The sequence below is a fragment of the Colletotrichum acutatum genome (assembly GCF_030867785.1).
Source record: "Colletotrichum acutatum strain CBS 112980 chromosome Unknown BDZ83scaffold_8, whole genome shotgun sequence".
In the NCBI taxonomy this organism is placed as follows: domain Eukaryota; kingdom Fungi; phylum Ascomycota; class Sordariomycetes; order Glomerellales; family Glomerellaceae; genus Colletotrichum; species Colletotrichum acutatum.
This window is the reverse complement of record NW_026849002.1, coordinates 235,633-261,777: the sequence shown is the minus strand read 5'-3', so window position 1 is coordinate 261,777 and position 26,145 is coordinate 235,633. Positions and strand designations below refer to the sequence as shown.

At 46.1% G+C, this 26,145-nt stretch overlaps 7 protein-coding genes across 7 annotated transcripts; 5 read left to right on the top strand and 2 right to left on the bottom strand.

Moving 5' to 3' along the window:
• Window positions 1-225: 225 nt before the first annotated feature.
• Window positions 226-835, top strand: BDZ83DRAFT_747724 (uncharacterized protein; the record flags this gene model as incomplete). Its single annotated transcript, XM_060513492.1, has 4 exons — window positions 226-262; window positions 327-438; window positions 568-665; window positions 732-835. The coding sequence occupies 4 exons, from the start codon at window positions 226-228 to the stop codon at window positions 833-835; spliced, it is 351 nt and encodes a 116-aa protein (XP_060370146.1).
• Window positions 836-1,272: 437 nt separating this feature from the next.
• On the top strand, window positions 1,273-2,933 carry BDZ83DRAFT_689894 (ATP adenylyltransferase). The gene is made up of 2 exons (XM_060511297.1): window positions 1,273-1,551; window positions 1,758-2,933. Exons 1-2 carry the CDS (start codon window positions 1,432-1,434, stop codon window positions 2,724-2,726), a joined length of 1,089 nt encoding a protein of 362 aa, XP_060370145.1. The 5' UTR covers window positions 1,273-1,431; the 3' UTR covers window positions 2,727-2,933.
• Window positions 2,934-2,979: 46 nt separating this feature from the next.
• On the bottom strand, window positions 2,980-5,118 carry BDZ83DRAFT_603028 (putative molybdopterin cofactor sulfurase). The gene has a single exon (XM_060507204.1). The coding sequence runs from the start codon at window positions 4,810-4,812 to the stop codon at window positions 3,379-3,381; it is 1,434 nt and encodes a 477-aa protein (XP_060370144.1). The 5' UTR covers window positions 4,813-5,118; the 3' UTR covers window positions 2,980-3,378.
• Window positions 5,119-5,306: 188 nt separating this feature from the next.
• BDZ83DRAFT_603026 (riboflavin transporter MCH5) lies at window positions 5,307-7,151 on the top strand. The gene is made up of 2 exons (XM_060507203.1): window positions 5,307-5,973; window positions 6,045-7,151. The coding sequence occupies exons 1-2, from the start codon at window positions 5,511-5,513 to the stop codon at window positions 6,950-6,952; spliced, it is 1,371 nt and encodes a 456-aa protein (XP_060370143.1). The 5' UTR covers window positions 5,307-5,510; the 3' UTR covers window positions 6,953-7,151.
• On the bottom strand, window positions 7,134-8,650 carry BDZ83DRAFT_603024 (uncharacterized protein). Its single transcript, XM_060507202.1, has 4 exons — window positions 8,466-8,650; window positions 8,228-8,412; window positions 7,794-8,170; window positions 7,134-7,731 (listed from the first exon to the last, which is right to left on the bottom strand). The coding sequence occupies exons 1-4, from the start codon at window positions 8,609-8,611 to the stop codon at window positions 7,408-7,410; spliced, it is 1,032 nt and encodes a 343-aa protein (XP_060370142.1). The 5' UTR covers window positions 8,612-8,650; the 3' UTR covers window positions 7,134-7,407.
• Window positions 8,651-10,613: 1,963 nt separating this feature from the next.
• BDZ83DRAFT_567017 (uncharacterized protein) lies at window positions 10,614-11,671 on the top strand (the record flags this gene model as incomplete). The annotated part of the gene is given in 4 exon segments (XM_060503912.1): window positions 10,614-10,862; window positions 10,879-10,962; window positions 11,043-11,351; window positions 11,411-11,671. Coding segments are annotated over 4 exon segments (903 nt in total), but the record flags the coding sequence as incomplete, so codon positions are not given.
• A 7,667-nt stretch (window positions 11,672-19,338) lies between these two features.
• BDZ83DRAFT_567105 (uncharacterized protein) lies at window positions 19,339-20,253 on the top strand (the record flags this gene model as incomplete). Its single annotated transcript, XM_060503922.1, has 2 exons — window positions 19,339-19,845; window positions 20,068-20,253. Coding segments are annotated over 2 exons (693 nt in total), but the record flags the coding sequence as incomplete, so codon positions are not given.
• Window positions 20,254-26,145: the final 5,892 nt, after the last annotated feature.

Below are 26,145 nucleotides of genomic sequence, written 5' to 3'. Positions count from 1 at the left end.
CCTTTCCCTTTCCCTTCCTTCCTTCCCCAGCTCTTTGGGGGTCGCGTGTGTTTCTGCCTGAAAACTTAGGCATGATCTTCTGTTGGAGTGTTGTAATTGCGGCCCGTCTCTTCGGGTGAGAGCTTCATTCGCGCATCCAGGACCGTGGTACCTATCGAACGCCCCTCCGCCATAGCTCCCTACATCCCTTTGCACAGCATATTCAATTCAACCAGAGCTCTCACAATGGCGTCCAAGCGGGATATGCGTCGGCCGGACCTGAGTATGTTTTGCACCACTCCTATCCTGTCGCGAATGTCTGCTAACCTCTATGCCTTTCCGCGCAGTCGTCCCCTATCAGGAGCCCAAGGCCAAGGGCGACTCCACCGAGCTCTCCTCGACGCTGTCCTCTACCCTGCCAATGGCTGCGATGCTTACGCGCAACAAGTTTATCGGATGGTACGACGCATTTTCTGTTCACCCTCAGCAAGATGGATAGCGTTGCTGGGTCTTCCCCAAGCAACTACAGCACCGATCTACATGGGCATAGCTTGGAGATCAGACTTGCTGATGTGACAATGATAACAGGGCTTCCGTCGTCTTCAGCATTCAGACTTGGCTTGGAGAGAGCGAGGAGACGAAGAAGAGCTCTGCGACGCCGGGGTACTTCTCCGTGGGCATGTCAGGTATGTCACTTCTCTCTGCCCCAGGTCGTATTTCCGTAAGCTTGTTCACTGACGATTATATAACAGTCATGGCTCTCGCCGTCAGCTATCTGCCCCTCTTCCTTCCTCCTCCCGCCCAACGAGGCGCCGCGACTGGCACCGGTCCCGCTGCTCCCGTTCCTCCTGCGTAGATACTCCATATAACGACCTGAGACGATGACGGGGGTCGAAGGTGGTGGAGGTTGGGGTATATCTGGCATTGCAAGCCGTTGCCGACGTGAGACGAGGCATAGAGGCTGCAGTGTTTAGATAGCAGCAGCATTTTGACGAGTCGATGATGGCGTCAGGGGGGGATCAAGCGTGGTGGAAAATTGTAGTATAATACCTCTTTTGGAGACAAAACGTAAAAGCGGGCGCGAGAGGAACGTCACGCGGTTGATACTCTAAAATCTTAATAGCATCAAGTTCAACTATGACTTTCGCAAATACCATGCAAGAACCTGTTCTGGGGGGTTAGAAACTAAGACTGAACGTTGTCGCGTTGTGCAACTATCGATGCAAGGGGGTGCTTTCTGATGTCGTCATATGCAACGACCAATAACCGGCTTTCATTCCGACTGCACACTCCTGCGACTTGACGTTCAATACTTCGACTCACTTACAACCTCTTTCATGAATACCCCGATATGACTTTACTCCAATCTCACAGTTTGGCATATCGTTCCTACTGGTAGATTTTTTACATCATTTCCAAAAGTGACAACTCATCAGAGCAGAGAGACGCGCAATGGCCTCTCCGATAACCGAGGCCTCGGTCCTCGCTGCCTTTGATGAAAAGGTTCGAGACGGGATTGTTATGTACGCGGAGGATATGGAGAAGATTTATCATGAGGATGGAGGTTTCAAGGTAAGTTCGTTCGTCTTTCTCTTCTTCTCTGGATTTCATCCTTGTAGTTGTGGCATGAATAACAGGCGTCCTTTGGATAATCCCATCCTGCTCTTCGGTCGAGATGATGAGACAGGTGGTGATAAGGGGCAGAGTGAGGAATAGTGAAGGGCTTTAGAACCAAGGGAATCATTAGTGAATCACACAGACTGACAATCCTGTCTTAGTTTGAGTTCCGCTTGACGGCCGCGTTGAAGAGTAAACCCGCCGCTGTAGAAGACAACGCAGAGCTAGACGACGCAGATGGTGAAAAGACCCCGCCGTCTCAGATAACCGCAAGCGCAGCCTCAAACGCCAACGCTCGCACCCACGGCGAAGACAAGCACTCGAACAAAGAAATCACCCTCGATGAAGAAGGAAACCTTCCCGGAGGCGACATCAGCATCGCGGGGTTCGAACTCACAACCATCAGCGGTGGCGGAGCTGAAGATGCTACGCATGTTCTTGCCTTCAACAAGTTCTGCGCGTACAGGCCGCATCTTCTCCTCTTGACTGCAGATGGGAGGAGGAGGCAGTTTGAGGGGTTGGATGAGCGGGATTTAGGGGCTGCGGTGGAGGTTTTGGGGGGGTTGAATGGGGTGTGGGGTGGTGATGCGGATGCTGTTGGCGAGGACAAGAGACGGGAGTATCTGGTCATCTTCAACTGTGGTAAGGAGGGCGGGTGTAGTCGGCTGCATAAGCATATGCAGGTTATCCCTGCGCCGGAGGCGATTCCCGTGTGGCCTGACCTCGTTACCTCCGGGTCTGGGACAGGGACGGAAGCGGCCGGCGATGGGAAGCAGGAGCCGCCGTTCCGTTACTTCATCCACCACTTCACTAGCACGTCACCCCCCTCGACGAAGGACCTCACGGCGAAGTACAGAGAATTGCTCCGCCAGGCGACGGAGCTGATCCCCGGCAGGGAGAAGGTTGTCGAGGAGGACGGGGACGGGAGGGCTGTGGCGGTGCCGCATAATGTCATCCTCGGGCGGCGGTGGATCGTTGTGGTGCCTAGGGTGAAGGCGGGCGTTGACGGGGCGGATGTGAATGCTGTTGGTATGCTTGGTGTTGTGTGGGCTTCGAGGCCGGAGACGGTGGGGAAGTGGAGGGAGTTGGGGGCGAGGAGAGTGCTTGGGGAGGTTGGAGTCAGGAAGTGAGGCGTTTTCAATTCGCATGGGACGTGGGGTTTGAAGAGAGCTTGAGGTTTCTCGGTGAGCTGGGGATATGAGCGATGGGATTTGTGGGTTGTGATGGGAGTTATGTGGTATAGACGGAGTGTTATAGATATAGACGTAGCATGAGCAGGCCGTGAAACATCAGCAACATATAGACGATAAGAGGCTCCGTTGCATCAAGATCTTCCATCCATCTCGTTTTCAAGCCAACCCCATTATGCAGATCTTGGTTCTTGCTGGGTTGTGAGGGACATCATGTTGGCGTATACCGGCCCAAAGCCATCACTATCAACTTTTGACTACACCACTGTCTATGCTAAGTATCAGACTTGCCATTGAATGAGGCCGAACAAGAGAGGTTTTGAGTTCGTGGGTAATTTCTCTATAACAACTTCCAAGTGGCTAGGAAAGCCATCCAGGTCTTCCATCTAGCGGGGACCCTTAACCACAAAGGATGAACTCTTCAACGTCACACTGGCTCCTAAGCAGCTTGAACCGGGTAGCTTCCACGTCCCCTTCTCAATAAGCTGATAGAGACATCGCCTTCATTACCTTTCGACGCAAGTCTCAAGCGGCACCGCTTTCATTGTCACTCCGGTCTCCTTAGCTCAAACCCTCCCGGGAAGTAGCCGCCTCAATAATCATTCGCAGTAGACCCATACAAATGCTCCCCCGTCTCAAGAACTTCGACCTCATCGCCGACATGGACATACAGCCCCTTCCCCTGCCTCCTAGCCTCATCCAGATCATCGTCCTCCGGCACGCAATGCATCCCGAGGTACCCCAGCGCCTTGGGGTTCCCCGTCTCAGGGATGCGGTGCTCGATCAGCGTCGAGCTAGGCTGCGGCTTTCCTTTCTTCTTTTCAGCTGACGCCGGGTTCTCCGTGTCAAAGGTCGCTGTAGCGAGATTGACGTTTGGCATCGTACAGCGGGATGTTCTGCAGACGACGGAGAGCTTCGGTGAGACCTCCGCCCGCGGCCTGCTGTTGTTTGAGAGGTTTCCTTTGGGAATAATGCGGTATCGTTTCCACGTCTCTTCCACGTACGCCGGCGCTCCCGTAACCCATAAGTTCGCGCGGAAGCGGAGGGCGTCAAGCGGTCTGTTTTCCGGCGGCAGCAGTGCGGAGACGGCGTGGACGGAGGATAAGCTGTTGAGGTTGACGGGCTGCTGGTCCGTGTATCCGTGGACAGCGGGCGACCCGATGTAGCTCACGGGCGCGAGGTTGAGGGTCGTCCGCGTCAAGGTCTCGGGCGTGCAGCGCGTGAGCGTCAGGCCGCGGTTCCGCGGAATGGCGAGGAATTTCTTCAGTTTTGGGAGGAGAGTCGTGGCGACGGAGGGGATGCGGGACATGTCTAGGCCGGAGGCATCGCGGGCGTGGATGCCAAAGGTTTTGAGGCCGATTTTGAATTCGTCTACGAGGGTTGAGGAAGGGTTCAGGGGCACGGTGAAGGAGATTTGGGGTGTTGCGGAGGGGTTGAAGGGGTTTGAGAGGAGGGTCTCGATGCGTTGGGTCCAGGTTGGGGGGTCTGGGTCTGAGAAGGTTACGAGGACGCAGCCGCCGGCTTGGACTAGAGGGTCTCGCTGATCGCTGTTCTTCCTGGGGAGGTAGATTTCTGTGTGGATGTGGCACATGTTTGGCTTTGTGCGCTGGCTAATGAGTTTCCAGGAGACGGCGCCCGTTTCCGGGTCGGGCGTCTCGGCTGCGAGGGCGAAGCATCTGTCGTATGCGAATCCTGTTTTTGTGAGGAGGGCTCTGTCTACTTCGATGAAGCCACAGGATTTGATCGGATGGATGTAGATTGACTTGATGCGGATCGGCCCCTGGTTGCCCGATGGTGTGTCTTCTGGGAGGGCATATTTGGAGTCGAATTGATCTGCCATGTGGCTTTTGTTGGCCGGAACACCTAAGGACTCCAGGTTCCGGAGCTTCCTGCGCGTGGATGCTGCGTCGCCATTGTGGAGGATGAAGGCTACGGTGAGGGTGACGGGGAGGAGGAGGGCGATGAGAGCGTAGACGATGGTTGAGGCCCGGAGGTGTTGGAGAGACCCCAGGATCTGGAGGAGCATCGTCTCGAGTTTCCTTCCCTGGTATGAACCTGGCGAAAGATTCGAGTGTGTTGACGGCTTGTCTTGTAAAGGTAAGATCTAGCGTTGGTTCCGAGTCTCGGAGTCATTTGGAGGTGGGAAATGTGACGTTTAAACTGCCTTTCGGGCCGCCCCACTTATTGGGTCCCCTGTTTTCCCGCGATTGCGAGCACCGGTCGTTGAGCCGGAGCCGATGCCAACGCCGGTCCAACATAGGCGTAAGTTACCTTTTTAAGGAAACCAGGAAGAGAAAGACAATAGCTCATTGGCTGGTGCACGTATTCTTTTGTCAAGGAAACAAAAAAGTGGCCGAGTTAATGACGCTGTTTGTGGAATTTCAAAATTTTCTCTTTCCTTTAGAGGTCTAGCCCGTTTCCTCCCAGAATGTCAGTTGCAGGGCGCGCTTTACGTGGAGTGCATATGTAAAAATATGTAGGGTGACCCATGCGTTTTTCCTATGGAGTCTAAACGACATTCATTGCGTTGGTCTTTGGAGGTTCAGGCCTCGATTTAACTTACCTTTAGGGGAGCGGAAAAGATTGTTGCCATAATTGCTTGAGTCACTAATCACTCTGCTGCAAAGTTTATTTATTTCGCTGGAGTCTCCAAGGACTTTGCAAGATGCTCTCTTGTATTTTCTTCAAGCTATCAGTCTTCTCGCGCGATTTCCAGAGTTTAAGATGGCTCAACCACTGAGATCCTCTGAGCAGAACCAAGCCCCGCCGGAGGGAATCCACGACATGGCACCGAACCACAACACCGACCAGGCCGAAAACCGAGACTCGAAATCTGAACCGCAGTACAACCCAGGTATCGACGAGATCAACCCGAATCCAGAAGAAGATGAATACCCCGAAGGAGGACTGCGCGCTTGGTCCGTCGTGCTAGGCTCCTGGTTCGCATCCTTCTCGGCCTTGGGCATCTCAAACAGTGTTGCGACCATCCACGCCTACATCAGCTCTCACCAGCTGCAAGGTTACAGCGAAGGCACCATCGGCTGGATCTTTTCCATGTACATGTTCCTCTGCTTCTTTTGTGGGATCTACATTGGCCCCGTCTTTGATAAGTATGGCCCGAAATGGCTGATCTTGTCCGGCACAGTCTGTGTTGTGACGGCTCAGATGTTGTTGAGCATATCTACCCGTGAGTATATTATATACACTGTTCTGTGGAATATGAAGTGATACATTTAGCTGACAGCAATCGTTGATCAGAGTTCTGGCACTTCATGCTCGTCTTCGGAGTTCTCAACGGCGTGGGTGCCTCCCTGTTGTTCACACCATCGTTCGCAGCCGTTGGTCACTGGTTCTACCATCGTAGAGGACTCGCTACCGGCATTGCTTCCACTGGAGGTTGTTTCGGAGGCATCGTATACCCCATGATGCTGCGTGCCCTCTTCGAACGAGCGGGCTGGGCGTGGGCGATCCGGGCCGTCGGGTTTATTGTCCTTGTCTTCTGCGGGGCCGCGACCCTCCTGATCGACAGACGGCTGCCGCCTAAACCTAACGCTTCGGTTCATCCCAACATCCGGATACTTCGTGATCCGGCATTTGCGTTGACTACGCTCGGCATCTTCCTTCTTGAGTGGTCGCTCTTCATTCCTCTCACGTACATATCGAGCTATGCCATTCATAAGGGCTTCGATATCGACTTTGCGTATCAGATCCCTACGATTCTGAATGCTGGAAGTGTAGCCGGACGTATCTTGGCAGGGTGGTTCGGTGACTTTGCTGGACCTTTCAACTCCAATACCTTGGCTCTCGTGCTGAGCATCGTCGCTTGCTTGGCCGTGTGGCTGCCGGCGGGCTCCTCTATGGCAGGCATCGTCGTCTTTGTGGTACTATTCGGCTTCGCTAGCGGGAACAACATTAGCATCAGCCCGGTTTGTATAGGCAAACTCTGTAAGACGGAGAGCTATGGGCGGTATTATGCGACGGCTTATACGGCGGCTTCGTTTGCCTGCCTTTTTGACGTGCCTGTGGCTGGAGAGATCATTTCTGCGCAAAACGGGGAATATTGGGGGTTGATTTTATTCACTGGTCTCATCTATGTCCTTTCTCTTGTGGCTTTGATGGGGGCCAAGGTGGCTCGTGTTGGATGGAGACCTTTCGCAATTTTGTAAATAACAAATACCACCGGACGGTTCCTTGTTCAGTAATTTGTTTGCCACGGTTTATGCCATGCCAGTCTCTTTTCATTTGCTGAATACAAGTCAAATACAAATATCAAAGCAGATTCACAGTTCCTCTCGGAGGTGTGTAAAAAGAACTGCATTGCAGACATAGTCATTTGGAGAGTATGTACAGTCTATTGCCGTTGTACAACCTTGAATATCTACAGAAGAAAGTAAAGCTTACGAGGCATTGCAAGTACCTCGGTTATCTAGCGCATGAATAGCCATGCACTTTAGTTGGCTGGGCTAAGGAGGACTAAGAGAGATTAACAGACTCAAAGCTACATGTAAGGTGGTGGTAGGTGGTGGTAGGTGGTGCGGCCCCCACATCATCTACCGGTATCCCACCGCATGAAACTTTAGCCGTGCTACCTGCCCAACCTCACAGACATGTTGCAGTAGACTCAAACGTAAGTCGCACAGCTGATGGGGCCGCGAATATCCATAAGATCCGCAATGGTAGCGTTGGGCAACAGTCCAGCAGTCCAAAGGTTGTGGGCCATGGTGGTCACGTTGCCTCCGTTCTCGCCGTTGTAGTCCAGGAGATCAGCACCGGGGTAATCGAGGTTGGACATGGTGAGGAAGGCGTCTGAAGCCACTACGGGTCCACCAATCTCGTTGAGGCGAGCGGTGAGGTTGGCGGACTGCCACTCCCACCACAATCGGTCAAGGTTGGTGTGGTGAAGGAAGAACAGAGGGTCACCAGGGCTCGAGACGACGTCCAACATCTAGTTGTGGCAAGAGTCAGTCAAGATATCTCAGTGTATTCGAAGATCAGATTTTGACTCACGGTACCGCCGACGCCCATGTGGCCGGCAAGATGGGGTGCCGTGCCCCAACAGTTCCACGAGTCGACGTAGGTATCGATGGCCATGCATTCGCTGACGTAGGTGCTGTTGGCCTGGTAGAAGCTGTCTTGGTCGAGATCGCGGGTCAAGCAGAAGTTCGCATCGCTGCTGGTCTGGTTCAAGTGCATCGTCAGGTTCACAAACGGCCCATCGGCAACGCAGCCATTGTCGCCATTCTTGAAGCTTCCGAATCCGGTCTCGGCGTCGAAGACGGTAGATTGGTTCAAGAAACCGGCTTCGGCATCCTCCAGCTCATTCCAGTAGGGTTGACCTCCTTCGTAGCCGCACTCGGTCTGGAGATAGACCTCATGGACACGCACTGCGATGTTGCTTCCTTATTGCTTGTCCTCAACTATGATGACGAAACGAGACTTACTGTACAGTCTGTGCCAGGGAAGGAACGGACCGTCGTTGTGGATGACATTGGCCTGGTAGATGTGGGCGTACATCATGTCATCCCAAAGGTTCTGCGAGCCGGCGACGCCCAGCTTGGGGGCCTTGTTCATCAAGCAGAGCTCGGCGTCGATGTAGGCCTTCTTCTCGGTGGTCGTCATCGCAGTCCTGGGATTTCGTTAGAGAAGCATTTTGAGGAACCCGAACCTAATCCAAAATACCAGGACTTTCTCTGATGCAACGAGGTGCACTCAGGAAATTTCTTCACAGCTGCTCTGGTGGCGCTCGAGTTCGACGAAGGCAGCGAGCTTGCCACGGCCATGGCAGCTGCACAGCCATAAACCAGAAACTTCAAGGAAGAGGACATTTTTGCCACTACTGTAAGACAAATGATGCGAGTAAAGGGTGAAGAGCTGATGATATGAAAAAGAGAATTAAAAGAAAGTATCCCAGTATTTATATTTCGAAGTCTATCGTTTTCAAGACGGAAAGCCCCCCCTGATCTTTCTTGTCAGTTTCTCCTCTTTTCCCTGTATTTTCCGACCTAATCTGGTCAACTTTTCGCCTCTCTGACTCAAGTGTCGACTGACGTCTCAGTTGGGGACATGCCGACCGATATCACCGAGTGCCCTCTCGAATTTGCTATACCTGGGAGGAGATAATTCTTTACAGGTCGTAGAGAATCTAAGCTCCGTTCCGTTGCACGCCACATAACGAAAGACCGAGCTGCGGACCAAGTGGATGGAACTTTTGTTTCCCATTATAGACGAAAGGCCTCGGTAAGTGCAATGATGGAGAAAAGCACATTGGCCAAATCGAGCTTGTAATTCCGGTATGCATACCGACCTCTACCGTTGTCTTGGTCCACTAATTGGAGCAACCGAGGAGTTAGCTTGTTAAATCAAGCTTTTCCTGGTATCTCTTGACTAAATGCGGCCCGCGATGGGGCTCCGCATCAATCTCCGCGTGTTGTCCCATCGGATCCGAGCGGCTCTTCGTCGATAGTCACAATGCAGCCGTTCCCATGATTCCCGTCTTCCAGCCTGACAGCGCTGAAAGTTTAGGAGGCTAATGTTTGAGCCATTCCTTCAAGTATTCGTTACTTTCGTACAGGTTTTTTCAACTATGTGCAGAAAGAGTAGAGAATGAACGCTTCAACCAAGGGACCTAGGATCTACGTTGATCTAGGAACTGCACCTAGATGTTTTCCGAATCGCGGCAAAATCGCATTTCCAAGAGGTAATTAAATTTAGGTTAGTGAACATTTACGAACTCTCCGCTGTCGAAACTTGGATTCATCCTCTCTTCAACTATGCCAGGTCTAAGGGGAGTCTCCGGAACTAAATGAATCGCCACGTACAACGACCCACTCAACGGCACTCCACTCCGCGCAAGTCACGGTGACGGCAAGAACGACAGACATACCAACTTAATGAGCAGATAATACCCGGCATGATGTTTCCTTCGCGGGTACTACATGAACACCCAATCCCTGGTATTCTAAGAGTAGATGCTTGAAAAGCGGACAGAGGAATGCTAGCTCGTCAAATACCCACAGGTTTGATTCACCATGAGAGTTTCCTTAAAAGGGCAAGATCCGGCAAGTCTCAAGCTAGAGAATGCGTCTATTCAAAGGTAGCTACTGTATGTACTTAGTCTTCGTGAGAAATCGGGTGTTGAATAGAGCTCTGTACTATAAGACTGATGTCCCAATAGCGAGGTGCTATGATGATGAGCCCCTACTTTCGGGATATTTGACTGCATGAGGAGTTTCTCTCAAATAGAAAGCTGCAGAACGTGATTTTTCTTTGCTTTTGCAACTTAATCTGCCAAAAGCGAGGTGCCTTTTTGATTGGTCGAAAGATGTTGGTCACGCGTGATCAGGCTGTGCCTCAATGAATCGACAGGGGCCCTCGTCAGTCTATGCCCCTTTCATGCGGCTGAGACACCTCATCACCTACTTTCCCCTATTTTCTCTTCTACTTTTACCTCGTCTTGTATCCTAGGTGATCCGGGTTTCATGAGATTTCAGGCTACTAGAACCTCAAGTCATTATCGTCGTACCAATGAAGCGTCTTTTTCAGACAGACTGGCGCAAGGACCACGAGAAACCCGACAAGCGACCTAGGAATGACGCGCAGGAGGAAGTGCCCAATATTTCCACCAATGTATTTCCTCCGGTCCCGTCGATAAGCCTACATGGGTCGAACACCATGGCTTCACGTGGGGCAGACGAATTGACTACAAGCTCGTCTGGTCCAATAGGCATGAGCGTGTTGCACAATCCCTCCGAGGGAAACGCTGCTGTGGAGTCAGTATTTCCCGGTGTGGAATGAACCATCGCGTATGCTAATAGACGTCTCGATAGCATCGTCTTCATCCATGGCTTGAAAGGTCATCGCGAAAAGACTTGGACATCAGACAAGGCATCTGAGCCTTGGCCCAAAGCTTTGCTCCCGTCCGAAATACCGAATGCTCGAATTCTGGCGTACGGCTACGATGCAGATGTGGCTAAGGCTACCGAGATGGTCTCAGTCAGTCGCATTCGAGACCATGCGGCGACTTTTTTGAAGAGACTTACGAACTTTCGAGATCGAACCGACAGCGTGGGTCGTTCTGTTTGCCGTTGCTAAGCGCTTTTTTAACGTTCTCAGTCTGCGCGTCCGCATCATATTTGTCTGTCACAGCCTGGGTGGACTGGTCTGTCAAGCTGTACGTGTCACCCAAGTGTTCACCGTCATGAACGTTGAGGGGAAACCAAGAAATAGTACTGCCATGTTAATCTCATCCTTCGACAGGCTCTTGCCCGCGCCTACACAAGAGAACACCTTAAAGAAGTTCTCGAAGCGACCCGAGGCATACTCTTCCTCGGTACACCGCACCACGGCTCAGCTCTTGCTGTGTGGGCAGAACGACTTGGCAAATCCGTCGGAGTGCTAAAGCAGACAAATACCGAAATCCTCGGCGTTCTCAGACCTGAGTCGGAGGTTCTCGCCGAGATTCAGGACAATTTTCACAACATGACACAATCCCAGACACAGGAGGGTGTCGGCACTATTCAGATTACGTGCTTCTACGAGGAGCTGCCTCTTCCTGGAATCGGGCTGGTTAGTTGACCTGGCCAATTGTACGGATGCTAGTGACTAATCTGCGTCAACAATATCAGGTCGTTCCTCAACACTCAGCCATCTTCCCAGGTAAAGATGCCATTGGAATACATGGAACGCATCATACCATGGTGAAGTTCAGTAGTCTTGAGGATTCTGGATTTATCGATGTATGCGATGAACTTCGAACTTGGATCAAGAGGTTTGATCGAAAAGTCTCTGTACCACAACGTCAAAGCATGCCACCTCCAGCAGTTGAGGACCAAAATGAGAAGAGGTCCACAACTCCACAAAAGAAGACGGCATCCAAATGTACGTAGCTAGAAGTGATTCAAAGATGAGTTCATAATTGATGAATGCGAACAGTTCTTGTACCATATGCGAAAAACAATAGTTTTGTCGAACGGCCCGATGTCTTTGAACATCTCAAGAGTGAATTTTGCCATGGTCCCGAGGACGACATTGAAGATGCTAGATCTCGAGTCTGTCTTTATGGCCTCGGAGGGATCGGGTACGTCGTTCGAAGTCACCCAAAAGGTTCAATGCGCTAACTGCGTAGAAAGACGCAAATCGCCATTGCGTATACCTACTGGCTACGCAAGACCCATCCTGAAATATCGGTTTTCTGGGTGCACGCCAGTGATTCCGATCGGTTTCGTCAAGCCTACTCTGATATTGCGGAAGAATACAACATTGCCGGGCGTAGTGACCGTAACATCGACGTGCTAACGCTCGTAAAATCTTGGTTTCAGCGACAGAAGGCTGGCCCCTGGTTTCTAGTTCTCGACAATGCCGACAATACTGAGCTGTTCTTTAATAATCATACTCAACCCAGCAATACCAGTCCATCTAACGTCGAATTGAATGGCGGTAACGGCAACATAGTGTTACGGGCTAGACCCGATTAGTGGATCCGAGCCTCAGCCCGGATACTACCACGGCTCACCGCGCCGCTTCTATAGAGGTCCTATTTAAGCGCTTTTCCTCTATAGAACCTCTATAGAACCTCCGCTCTAAAAACCTCTACTCCTTAATTTAGATTCTATATATTAAAATCCCCCTAACGTAGACTTATATAGGCTAAACTTTTAATATATTTAAGCTCCTTTTTTTATTTACTTTATTACTAATTATATTATATAATAAAAACGAATATAACTATTAATGTACCGCTAGGTACTTAGTTAGCGAGAGCTATAACGTAGACCTAGGAATAGATTATTTAGGGCTTATAAGAACTAACGGAAGCTTAGAGGTAAAGTAAAATAAAAAAAGTAATAAATACGGTAGAGTAGAAGCGCGAATATAAAAAGTCTAATAAAATTTTATAGCTATTATAAAAGTAGCTTTAATAAATAAACGGACCCCCCGCGCTTTTTATTAAAGAACCCGACCTCTATAAAACCCCCGCTAGCCTAGAGGCGCCCTTCGATAATAGAGCCCCCCGTAAAAAGCCCTTACCGGACCTAGTAAAGTTCTTAGATAATAAAAACGAATATAGTATTTAAAAAGCCTAGATACGTAACAAACTCGTTATCGATACGCTATTTTACTATATTAATAAAGAACGGAAATATTTTATTTTTTCGTACCTCGCCCCTCGGGTTTAAAAAGTAATAAACTAATTCTATTATAAAAAAAAGAAAAATAAAAAACGAGGGTTTAATAAACTCCTCGTATACCTTTTATAAGTATATAACGACCCTTATTAAGCTAAGAACGCCCTTAACGAACTATTAATAATAATTATAAAAAAGGGCAAGAAGTTCGCAGTATTCCTACCCCGATTTAAAAAAACCTTAACTAACGCTAGAGGCTAAAAGTAGCCTATAAACGTTACGATTTAATACTTTACCCGCGCTTTAGCTCTATAATTAAAAAAATATATAATCGCTATATTTTAAAATAAGTCGTTATATACCGGCTTCCTTTATAGCGTCTAGGTAATAACTAGTAATATAAAGGGCTACGACTTCGACTAGCGTAACCCCTAAATTCCGATATAAAAAAATATTATATAATAAAAGAATACGTTAATAGCGACGGAGATATAACTATAACTAGAGCCGTAAAAGTTATAAAGCCTAAATAAAAAGCAAAGCTATTAATAAAGCTAAAGACTTAGTACTACTTTAATTATAATAAAGTCGGATATATTACAAAGAACTATAAATAAAAGCGGGAAGCCCGCATAGCTTAAATAGCGCCTATAGAGCACTGTATAAAAAAAGTAAACTCGGATAATAACGAATATTATTTAAAAAAAGAATAGCTCTAATATAAAATCGGGTACCGGAGCCTATAAATAAAAAACGGATAAGATAAAAGTTATTTAACTAATAACGGACTATAAGCAGGCCTTTAGCGCTATTTACCATAAAGATTAATAAAATATATAAAACTCTAACGTTAATAAACTATAGATATAATATATATTTTATAATAAACTCTTAACTAGCCCGCCGTCTTTACCTCCTATATATAAATAAAACGAAGTATAGACTTTATAAATTCGTAGATAAGTCCGCCTAAACTATAACTAAAAAGGTTATTACTTTTAACCTCGAGATTAATAACTATATAGAAAAGGTATATATATATATTATTAAAGGCCTAGATATAGACGTATTCCTTAAAAAACCCTAAATAAAACGGAACCGCGTTATATATAATATAACTAAATAATAGATCTAATATAAAAAAGGTAAAATAAAAGCGTACTTTAATAAATAAAAAAAAGGCGCTATAGTATAAGAGATTTATAAAATATAAAGCCTAAGAGCCCCCTCTTTTATTACTTTATATCGTAAAGTTATTATAAAAGAAAAGCGCTAGCTAAATAAATATACCGCGGGGATCTAAATAATTAGCCTCGTCGATATTAATAAAGCCCTAAAGCTAAAGAGTAAGACCGACCACTTCTCTTAGCTACTATAATAAAAAAAAAGAATATAGTAACCTCTTCGAACTATTTAAAGTATACCCCCTTTTACCGGCTTAGTTAAAAATTAACTTTATAATTAACTTCGAGCGGTAATTTAATAAATAAAAAGCGCCCCTCCCCTAGGGCCCCCTTTATTCTATATCCCGCAAAGAGCTACTAATACTACGTAATACTTTTAAAAACCTATTTAATAAGGGCTTTATTTAAGCTAGCAGCTCTTCTATTAAAGCCCCCGTTCTTTTTATTAAAAAACTAGGGGGCGGCCTATACTTTTATTACGACTATAAAACGTTAAACGCAATTACATAAAAGGACCGCTACCCCTTATTATTAATTAATAAAACCCTTTAAAAAATTAGTTTAGCAAAATAATTTATAAAACTAAACGTCGTAGCGGCCTTTTATAAAATTAGAGTAGTTAAAGGGTATTAAAAAAAGACCGCTTTTTAAATATAATACGGCCTTTTTAAATAAATAGTTTATTTATTTAGCCTAACCGGGGCGCCTACTATATTTTAAAGGTATATAAACTAGACCCTAAAAGAATTCCTTAATAACTTCGCCTCTATATATATAGATAATATATTAATATATTTAAATAAATTAAAAGCGGACTATAAAAAAAAGGTATAGCGAATATTACGCGCCCTCGTAGCGGCGGGCCTTAATCTCGACCTAGCTAAAAACGAGTTCTCTATTTAAACTATAAAATATATTAAATTTATCTTTAAAGCGGGATAAAAGATCGCGTACAACCTAAAGAAAGTATATACTATTTATAAATAGCTCGTACCTAAAATAGTAAAAGGGGTTAAAAGCTTCTTTAGCTTCGCTAATTACTACCGCGTATTTATATATAACTACTCCGCTATTATTAAACCCCTTAACGCCCTAACTAAAAAAGGGGCGCCGTTTAAATAAACGGCTAAGTAAAATACTACTTTTAAAACGCTTAAAGAGCGTTTTATATCCGCGCCTTTATTTTAAAGCTTTAACCTTAACTTAGCGATAGTCATTAAAACCGATTACTCTAGATTTATATTTAAAAGCTCCCTCGTATAAAAAAATCCGTTAAGTATATACTAACTAATCGCTTTTTATTTATAAAAGCTTACGCCTACTTAATATAACTATTTAATTTATAATAAAGAGCTCCTCGCTATAATATCCTATTTAAGTACGTAGGACGTAGAGCTATAGAGCTCTTATAGATTTAAAGTTATTATAAACTATAAAGGGTTAAAGTATTTTATATAAAAGTAAAAGCTAACCGAGCGCTAGAGCCGTTAAATAGAACAACTTTTATAATATTATTTTAAAATCGAATACTACCTAGGCCGTTTATTAACCACCCTAAACGCGCTCTCTAAGCATAAATAAAACGCCCTAACCGGCTAGGATAATAAAAAAGAGAGGGGAAGGATTATTTAAATAATTCCCGACTCTATTTAGCTAGTAACTAGCGTAGTCCGCTAAACTAAAATTATAAAAATACCCGAGCTACCCGAGACTAATATTTTTATAAACGATATAGAGCTCTAATAACAATAGAACAAAATAAAAGCAAAAGATAAGCAATACTTTAAAATATATAAAGTAATATTAAGTAGAGCTAGGGCGCTCCCCCCTAAATTAAGCCTTAAACTATAAATCATAAAATACAATATTAACGCACTTTTAAAACTAACTTAGCGAGAAAGACTATAGGTCTCTAAATATAAAGACCCGGACTATAACGATAACGCGCTCTAAATAAAAATAATTTAGCGCTACTATAGATCTCTAATAACGAACTACCCTAATAAAAACACTACCGCGGCTATCCTATCTAGGTAGTTCTATTAACTAAGCTAATCTAGCGTAATAAAAAGGTTTATTTAAAATTATAATATTTATAAAGGGAATACTATATAACAGTAAGCTAAACGCGGCCTCTTATAGCCTCTTATAATACTAAAATAAATAAAAAGCGACCTAGCAATAAACTTTATTACCGACCTCCCCCTATTATTAAAGAGCGGCGCCCAGTTTTTATAAATAATAATTAACCGCTTCATAAAGTCCGTTACTCTCAAACCGATAATATTTATAAAAATAAAGGCCTACGCAGACCGCTTTATTAACTACTACTTTTAATTCTATAGAATACCTCGGTCTATTATAAACGATTATAATAGTAATTAAATTAATAAATTCTAATACCGATTCTATATAAAAGTAAGGATAAAGTAGCGCCTAAGTACCGCTTTTTACCTATAGACCGATAAGTTAACTAAATAATTTAACTAGAAGATCAAAACAATCTTATAACGTATAATTATATATACTTAAAATAACTAAAAAGACTAGCTATTAACTACTTAACTAAGCTTTAATAACCGAATAGCTTTAATAATAGAGCTCTTACCTTTCTTTATAAAGTACGAGTATAACGTCGAGCCCTTAAAGATTTAAAAAAATATACTAAAAGTAGCGAACGAGCAAGAAATAAAAGCTAATTTTATAATATAAAAACTTATAAAAATAACGAAGTTTACCTAGGCTACTATAGCCGCTTTATAAAAACGAATAGAGCGCTTAATTAATAGATAAAAAACGCTAATAAAGCGCTTCGAAATCGGTAATAAAGTATAGCTATATATAGGCAATTATAAGTCCTCTAGACCTAGCAAAAAGTTAGACTAACTATACTATAAATATAAAATAGTCGAGGTTATAAAACCTACCGTTATATAGCTTAACGTACTTAATAATATTTACTTCTATTTCTACATTAATATACTATAGTATATAGCGAACGACCCTTTACTAAACTAATAGCGGACAAACAAAAGGCCCCTTCTAATTAAAAAAAAACGACGAGGACTATTAATTAATTAAAAAAGTACTTATAGCGCAATAAAAGCATATAGGCCGCGGATAATAAAGGGAAGTCCTCGTTAAATAGGAGGGCTATTAAAAACTAATATAAAAACCCCTATTTTTACTCTATTTAACGGACGCCCTAAAAGAGTTTAAACTACGCTATAAGCCCGCTAAAAAGTTTAATAGTAACCCGAGCTACTAAAATAAAATTAAAAAGCGCTAAAAGCCCGTAATAATTATATAAATCATAATAATAAAAAGAAAACGGGTATTAAATAGAAAATAAAAAAGTAACTAAGTTAAGGCCCATAGGCTAGAAAACTATTTAGCCCCGCAAAGTATAATATAAAGCTAACGGTAATACTATAAACGTAAAAAGGGGCCGCCCAAGGTCTAAAGACCGAGGGCTAGCTACCTTTCCCGGCCTAGGCAAGGGGAGGCTAGTAACGAGCCGCGGCCTAAAAATAAATTAATTATAAAAAAAGAGAGTATAAAAGAAGTACTTATAGTAACGTAAAGAGAAACGAGGGCTTAATAATACTCGTTAATAGCGCGGGCCTCCTCTATAATAAAAAAGGCCGCGCTTTTAATAATAAAGGTAGCGGTAAAGGTAATAGCGGGGGTTACGCGGGGGGTAAGTATTTTAATAATAAAAGAAGTAGTTATAGCGCGAGTATTATAGCGGGCGCGGGCCTCTTTATTCTCGGCCTTAGTTTAAGTAATAGCGACAATATATAAACGGCTAAAAGTACCTATAAAGTCCTTATATTAATAACGAAAAAAGAACGGTTAACAATATATAAATAACGGATATTAAGTAGACGTATAACGGCTTTAAAAGCAGGGTCGTTTATAATAGAGGTTAATAGCTAGTAATACTCCTCGACTACCTAGGAAAACTCTACCTAAATAGCTTTAATAACGTCATTAAACTAAAAATAATAAGTTAATAATTATAAAATAAATAAAAAACAATAGCAATAAATATATAGAGTCGTAATAATAATTAGCCTTACTATTAATATAAATAGCGCAGCAAATAATACCTTTAGCTTTATAATAAATTAATAACTTATAAACGGGTAAATAACGGTAGCTTAGTATATAAAAGTAGTCGTAATAACTAACGCTAGCTAGGGCATCGCTACCTTTAGCCAGCGCTTATATATAAAGGAAATAGGGGACCTCGTATAGGGTACCTAATATAAGAGCCTCTTTAAGTTTATACTCCTTCTTCTTCTCCTCTTCCTTCTTTTTTCTTTTACCCTTTTTATTAAACATTAACTAAATATAAAGTTAACGGACTTTATAAATAGAGAACGGATACGCTATATAGGTTTAACGTACTATCTAGACGTCCGACTCGTCCTTAAAGAGGTAAACGGATAATAGCTCGGAGTTAAAGCTAAACTCTAACTCTTTACTATCCGCACTACCCTCGTTATTAAATAAAGTAACGGGCTTAGTAAGTATAGTAATAGCGGCGGGCTAATTAACGAGAACGAATTATTAAAACGTTAATAATAAATAAAAAGCTAAAAGGCCGCGGAGCAATAATATATAAAAAATATAATAGTAGCGGTATATAAAATATTTATTTAACTATTTCCTAGGTTAAAAAAGGGTTTTTAAACGCGCGCGGGCGCGCGAGCGTAAAAAAGAGATTATATATATAAAAAATAATAGCGGGGACGGCGGGCTTATTAAAAATTAGATTTTTATAATAAATTAACGAAATTTAAGTAGTAAAAGCGCGGAAATAAATAAATTAGAGTATTTATAAATCGTTACGTAAAGGTTAAAAAGAAAAAGCTTTTTATAAAAGGGGGGGGCCTAATGGAAATTAATAAAAAGGACCGCGGGTAGCTAGTTAGTAAATTAAAATAAAGTAATTAACTACCTAGGGTATTTATAATTAAAAAACGGACTAGTAGCGGATTCGCTTTAGAAGCGAAGTAAGGGGGTACGTATTACAGGCTAAACCCGATTAATAAATCCGAGCTTTAGCCTAAATATTATTACGGCTTACCGCGCCGCTTTTATAGAGGTCTTATTTAAACGCTTTTCCTTTATAGAACCTCTATAGAACCTCTGCTCTAAAAACCTCTACTCCTTAGTTTAGATTCTATATACTAAAATCCCCCTAACGTAGACTTACGTGGGCTAGACTCTTAACATATGGCCCGCTTCCTTCCTAAATATGGCAATGGCTCGATCCTCGTTATGACACGGAACAAAGAAGCGGGATCGAGACTTGTCCCGGGCCAACCATTGCTGGAAGTTGGACCCATGAGCGATGGAGAGTCGGTACAAATGATTCGCGAGATAACTGGAGACTCGTCGCTGTCAATGGATGCCTTTACCGTCCTTTCAAACCGCCTTGAAAACCTGCCACTCGCTATTGCCCAAGCTGCAGCTTTCATGCATGAAAACTGCATGAGCCTAGATAAATATCTTGATATTCTGAACAAGAGCAATAGTGTCGAAGTTCAGTTACTGGGTGGGAATTTCGAAGCCGTTGGTCGAGACGCAGACGTTCCACACGCTGTAACGGCGACGTGGGTGGTGTCTTTCGAGCACATCAAGGAAAAGAACCCACTTGCGGCCGATATCTTGTCGATGATGGCTTTCTTTGATCGTCAAGCGATTCAAAGGCAGTTCATAACTATCTATATGTACTTGGAAGTACGTCGCAAAAAGAAACTATTCGACAATGAAAGCGACGACAGTGGATCGTCACCAGGACAAGACGAAGCCAGACATTACAAGGCGTATCTCGATTTCGACGCAGAAATACAAACCTCAAATGACTTCGAGGACGACTCCAGGAAAGAAATTTGCAACTCAAGTGAGGACCACATCAGTGAATACTCCGGAGATCCAGACCAAAGTCTAGAAAATTTTGAGCGAGATGGGGCTTATTCGATTCTTCTCGAGCAAGCTCTAGGTATTCTCAAGGCCTTCTCATTCATCAAGGAGAACAAAGACGGGACCTTATGCATGCATCGTCTCGTTCAGTTGGCAACCGCAGATTGGCTCAAGCGGAAGGGCTCCGCCAGGCGGTTCTTCGGAAGGGCGCTAGAAACGCTGGCCGAATTCTTCTCAGCTTCAATAGGGGCTTTCCCTTTTTCTCACAAGACTATTCCTCATTATCAAGCTTTATTAGCGGCAAATGCAGAGAATACCTTCGTGGGCAACGCTTCGATCTTCAGGATTAGGCACAGCATGGCGATATTTTACTGCTTTGTTGACCAGCATAGGCTCGCACTCGACTATGTTGAAGCAGCCTTGGAAACAAAAGAATACAATCAGCAGAAAGAGTCCTATTTTGAAGCAAGACGGCTCAAGGCAACGATTCTTCAACGTCTCAACCGCAACCAAGAAGCGAAGCAAATCCTCATAGAGCTACATACCATCCTACCTCAGAATAGTAAAACCAAGCTTTTGACGATAGAAAACCTTGTTAGGTTGTTTCTAAAGTTAGGAGATTACGGAGAAGCACTAGACTTACTAATTAGTGACGATGCTCCGCCCCTCAGGCAAAAAGCATGCCTGATGCTTTACTTAGGCATGGCACTTCACAAGCTGGGCGACATAGAAAATGCGGAAGAAACATACTTAGAGGTATTCAGCATAGTGGAAGAGACGTTAGCATCCGGTAAAGCTGCCAATTTTTGGTCTGTCTTCCTAGTGGCTTCCACGCTCGCCTCAGAAGGGAATTTGCAAGATGCAGAGAGAATATGTCGTCAGCTCCTATCCAAAACGTTGGATAGATCCGAGGCATCTAATATCCATGCCAATGCATTGAGTATGCTGGCGTTTATCTTGCACCGACAAGGTCGCGGTCTAGAAGCAATGAATACTCAGCGCCAAGTTGTGCGTCTGTGCAAGAAATTCGGAGAATCTCAACCCAGGTCGAGCGAGGAAGCCAACGCACTTCGGAATTTGGCCATTCTACAGCATGAACTAGAGTTGTTCGAAGACGCAGAAGAAAGTATCGCTCACGCGCTGCAGTTGTTTCAAGTAATACATGGCGACACTGGATACCTTGTACTTAGCTGCAGGTATCATCTGGGGTTCATCAAGCACAAACTTGGCAAGTGGGAAGAATCAAAGAACATCCTAGAGAACGGTTACCAGCGCAGCGTCGATGAAATGGGCTCCGACCATCCGCTTACACATAATTTCACAGAAGTCATGGAGTGTATCGCGAAACATACGCAGGATTCACAAACGGTTGAATGAAAGAAAAAGGTTGAGGATCAAAGCCAGAAGTTGGACCCACCAAAGAAAGAAAGGATGAGCAGGAAGTCTTGAAAGCTCGGAATAGGCTGCTTGAGTAGTAGGCGGTTTCATGAGTCTAGCTATCGAAGGGGCTGAAGAATGAACACCCGTGCGTGACTAAATGACCATAAATTCAACGTGACTGTTATAAGACAAGTTAGGAGTTAGGACTACCAACTTCTGCCTCTGCTAAAGAGGTACGAAAAGACCAGCCTGTCTCAAATTATCGCCCAGACAGCTGTCAGATAATATAAATTCACAGTTCGCATTCCGAAGTTGTGTTCCAAAAACAAGACGGTCAATGCGAACAACACCACATCTATCTCGTAATACCTTGACCAGGTGCCTGGATTTTTTTTAGAAAAAAAAGAAATAAAAACAAGATGGAGGCGCCCCGCCAAGTCCCCCCGAGTGTTAGTCTCCGCAGGAGATACCAGTAATGAGTACGCCTATCGGAACGTAATTTTAACACCGTTTTAAGGGTTGGGTGACCGAAATGTAGTATAGCTGCATGTTGGGCTATACTAAAATTATGGCACAAAACGGATCAGAGCTGACTTAATCTCATCGAGTGACGAGTCGCGTCAATATCTTCCTCAATTTCTTTTCGACAGCCTTTGATACATATGTTCCACATGTAGATATAATGAGAATAAGAGAAGATCGACGTGTTACTCGTTACTACCTTAATTGAATGCGTGTATCTGTGTGCCGGTGGTGTTCGGCACCCTATGGGATGGAGGCTTCAGAACAATACGTTTGGTGCGGGCAGCGCTTACCATACCAAATATCTCACGGCCCATTCTCCTGAATCAAAGTAGTAAAAAATTATTAGTTTACTTACCCATATGTCTTCAGAAGTAACACAGACCAAGGCTGATGACGTCGCTTCAACTCGACAGAGAGCACGGCCGAGGAATGAAGTATGACGAATTCTCATACTCGCGGCCGCAAGGCGCGTACCTACGTGGCCAATGACTCGATCACATTCCTCACACAAGCCACCAGACATCATCGACAACGGTCCTGCCGTGTCTGCGTGATGAGAATTTACCCGTTAGACCCATCCAATCGTTCCACCCGCCGCCAACCCGCCCTAGCGAGACATTGTGTAACAAGGAGTCGGGACCCTTCTCCATCACGACCGCACCAGGACAGAGGGGTCTCGGGCAAGACGGCACGGAAATCGACAGGTCAGCGAAAGAGATGGGCGACTGGGCAGATATTCAACGTGTTAGACTGTGTACGTGTGCCTGTATCGTCTTGATGAAAACCCTTCATCCGGAAGACGTCCGGAAGGGAGGTCGTTCTGTTTCCGTGAGCTCACGGACGATCTGGTGGTATTCAGGCCCCCTCAGGTTAGAACACGTTTGTACGCGGCATGAAGAAAACCTCGCGGAAGATACATCAGTTTCTTCCCGGCGCGTATCAAAAGATCAGCGTAGGACAGGCGGACCCACGGAACGGAGCGGCAGAGCCGCATCGCAGGAGACACACGGGCGACGGAGGGCAAGGGAGAGTCAGCCAGGCATTGCCATCTATCCACTCATCCATTCAGACAGGGAGACTAGAGAATCGTCCAGTGTCTGGCTCGTGCGTGGGCGCAAGTCCTGCAAGAAGGGGGAAAGATAGTGAGGGGCCACGGTTGAAGGGGGAAGCACGACGGTTTGTGACTTGCATATGCCGCTTCAGCTGAACTCGACGACGACGAGAGGGTTTCTCCCCCCCCTTCAGCACTGTGCTTTGAAAACAGGGTATGTCCCGGCAGATGTTGCCCGGCAATTGGATCCTGTTGGAGGCCGATGAGGACGAGCGCGACTTACATCAGCGGGATGCTGCATTATCTGCGTTTATCGTGGGCCACTGCAGTCAGGACTGCATGCCAGGTACCGTGGTATCTTTGGCGAAGCAAATGCGGCTTGCCTGACAGAATTAAGAGGAGGGCTAGTGGTTTAAGACTCAGTCCACTTATCAGAGGCCCATCAGCCACGTTTCGAGGGTTCGTCACGATGCATCAAATGCCGGTACGACGTATCTTGTGCCTGTATCCATGACCGCGACTGCGATTCACCCAAGCCCCCTTGGATCAGGTAGATCCTCCTCGTCCAGACATGTCCGCCACGCGTCCAGCTTCCCTGGGAGGCCGCCCCCAGCGCCGAGCCCCCCGTCAAGTCTGGAAAGTCGAGTTGGCTGGGCTGGGCATCCCGTAAGGGACGGTCTGAAGTTGGCGCCGCGCCCAGAGATGGCCAGTGATCCGCGAACGACACTGGCCTCCAAGGCAGGATTTCGTGGAAGAGTCGCCAGATCACCACCAGGGATCACGTCGATGAATCGCTGACGGGCACGACGGGGTGGGATTGTGGACTGATGATGACCATGAGGGGGGCTGATGAGAGTCAATGCAAATGGGATCTCCCAAACCAAAATCCCGGAATCCATGTCAAGGGGGAAGGAAGTTTTCAGTGGCTTTCCCATCAAGACTGACAAGCTGGAAAGCCAAACCGCCAAAGTGACAGCGGAGCCCCTGGTCCAGCCAGGCACGCCGTCAAGTGCGCCATGTGCGTGAGAGTTGCGACAGCCAGGTTTTACCTTGTCGTTGCTGTCTCGGGTTGTCGTTGGAGGGTTGCTTCCATTACCTTAAGTAAGCAAGTAGGAACCCGCCAGCCAGGCACACTAACAATTACCTCTTGCTTGTGGCGCAAGCCTCTTCGTCGTGCTTGCCTTCATCATGGTGCCTCCTTCCTCGAGGACTGATTGATTACGTGACCTGCTCGCTAAGCTCCCTCCTTCCCCCTTCCTCCCATCTCTGGCCAATCAATCACCCCGTCCCTCTTTCCCCCTTACATCCCTCGGTCCCGTCCGTGACATGTAGCCCCACCCAGCGCCTTTCCCCACCACAGAACGGCGAACCCGCCCATCTGAGTGGCCCCTGGTCACCTTCTGTGGCGCGGCTCAGAATCCGGGCGTGTCGCATGTCCCCTCCAAGTCCATCCTCTCCAGCCAATCACGCCCAATAACCTGCAGGGAAAGAGTCAGGGGTTCAGGCACCGAATTGCCGTTCCTTCTCCCATCCAATCGATCCCCGCTGCCATTCCAGAAGGTCTAGAGCCCACACTGCCAATGCCAACGGCTCTGCTTTTTTCCACGTCCATCGTATCTCGGGCTGTCGACATATCGTCGCCTCAACTATCCAATCGAATCGATTTTTGCCCCTTGCTTTAATCGCACAACCTTAATTCCTTGGCCCTGCTCGGTTTTGGCGGCTGGACTCTGGAGACCTTTCAGGCCAATCCAGCCTCTGACGATCCGCTCTTCCCCTCCTGGAGTCCTGACGGTGGCCTGGTTGTCCTAGTCTCGGTCTGCTGGCGGCGGCTTCAGCGGTTGTGTTTGTGCAGTCCGCGCTGTGCATTAGGTTATTATTCTCCGAGCGCTGGTCCGCAGCCACACGGCACAGAGTCAGTAACCGTGGGAAAGAAGCACTGTAAGCTATGTCGACTCACCAACGTTCGACCACGAGCTTCAACAACACCATCACGAACCATCTCGACCACCTTCCAAGACCTCCCGTGAAATGAACCGACACCACCATCCCATGAAGCAAATCAAAACCGACTCACCAGAGTGACCACACTCATTAAGCCAACTCTCACCGCAACCGCGCACCGCCGCAATGGGTTTCAACCCTGAAACTCCACCCGCTCATCTCGGTCCTCCATCCCCAAAGGGGTCACCATCCCCCCCCTGCCTTCAAGCTCTCGAGGTCGAGCATGCCCTGTCCCTCGAATGCTTAGCATCAATAGTCAAAAGATGTTCCCACTCAAAGAAGGCTTGGGTACGGGTCCAGAGACGTAGCTGGGCCTCGTCTCCGACACCATATTTTGCCCCTCTCTGTCCCAGTCTCCCTCCCTGCCTTTGGTGCGTACGAGGTCGAAAAGTGAGGTACTCGCGCCTACCCGGTGCCACCACCCCTGTCGAGACGAGTTTCGTCACAGCTCATCATCGTCCGATATCACAAAACCCGTGTCCCTCTTTTTTCTTCCTCGTCTTCTCTCACCATCTCAACTCCTCGTCTCACGATCACCAACCAAGTACACCTCCCATACCTATACCACCAAACAGCCACCAATACTCCGTACCATACAACGAACACACGGCCTCTAGCAAGACGCACCCAACGCACGAACCCACACACGCACGCCAAGAGATCTGCACGCTCACACGCACTTTTTCGGGCTTTCACTCTTAACACACCGACATCCCACACATTCTTCCTCCCCAAAGTCTAATCCTTTCCGCACACCATCACCTACATCACACCTCTACCGTGTGTTGCTCGTAGCCCGGACAGCAAAAGCTGCACCTCGCCTCTCTCTTTTTACCTACCGAGCGCCCGCCCGCACTCGTGTCTGCTAGTCCAGCTGGTCTGATCCAAAAACCTTGCCTTCGCTATACATATTTTTCTGCCGATCTGCCGGTACATACTTCTTCAACGCCACTCTTTCACCAACCAAGACGACTCGTCGCTAGCTCGACGTCCGTAACAGCAACAACAACAACTCCACGATCATTCGGAGAGAAGGAGGATTCTGGAAATCAAAGGGAAAAACAAAACACGAAAAAGCGGGATATCAGAAAGAGACTGGAACTTGGGAACTCCGTCAACGAACCGGTCCGATTCGCGCGAACGCAAAGGCAGCTATC

Excerpts from the sequence above, each read along its gene's own strand:
- BDZ83DRAFT_603024 (XM_060507202.1), bottom strand. The coding sequence starts at position 8,611 with ATGTCCTCTTCCTTGAAGTTTCTGGTTTATGGCTGTGCAGCTGCCATG. Across the intron at positions 8,171-8,227 it reads TCCCTGGCACAGACTGTACA|TGCGTGTCCATGAGGTCTAT; the intron begins GTAAGTCTCGTT and ends GCAACATCGCAG. Across the intron at positions 7,732-7,793 it reads ACATGGGCGTCGGCGGTACC|ATGTTGGACGTCGTCTCGAG; the intron begins GTGAGTCAAAAT and ends TGCCACAACTAG.
- BDZ83DRAFT_603028 (XM_060507204.1), bottom strand. The coding sequence starts at position 4,812 with ATGCTCCTCCAGATCCTGGGGTCTCTCCAACACCTCCGGGCCTCAACC.
- BDZ83DRAFT_689894 (XM_060511297.1), top strand. The coding sequence starts at position 1,432 with ATGGCCTCTCCGATAACCGAGGCCTCGGTCCTCGCTGCCTTTGATGAA. Across the intron at positions 1,552-1,757 it reads ATGAGGATGGAGGTTTCAAG|TTTGAGTTCCGCTTGACGGC; the intron begins GTAAGTTCGTTC and ends ATCCTGTCTTAG.
- BDZ83DRAFT_603026 (XM_060507203.1), top strand. The coding sequence starts at position 5,511 with ATGGCTCAACCACTGAGATCCTCTGAGCAGAACCAAGCCCCGCCGGAG. Across the intron at positions 5,974-6,044 it reads GTTGTTGAGCATATCTACCC|AGTTCTGGCACTTCATGCTC; the intron begins GTGAGTATATTA and ends ATCGTTGATCAG.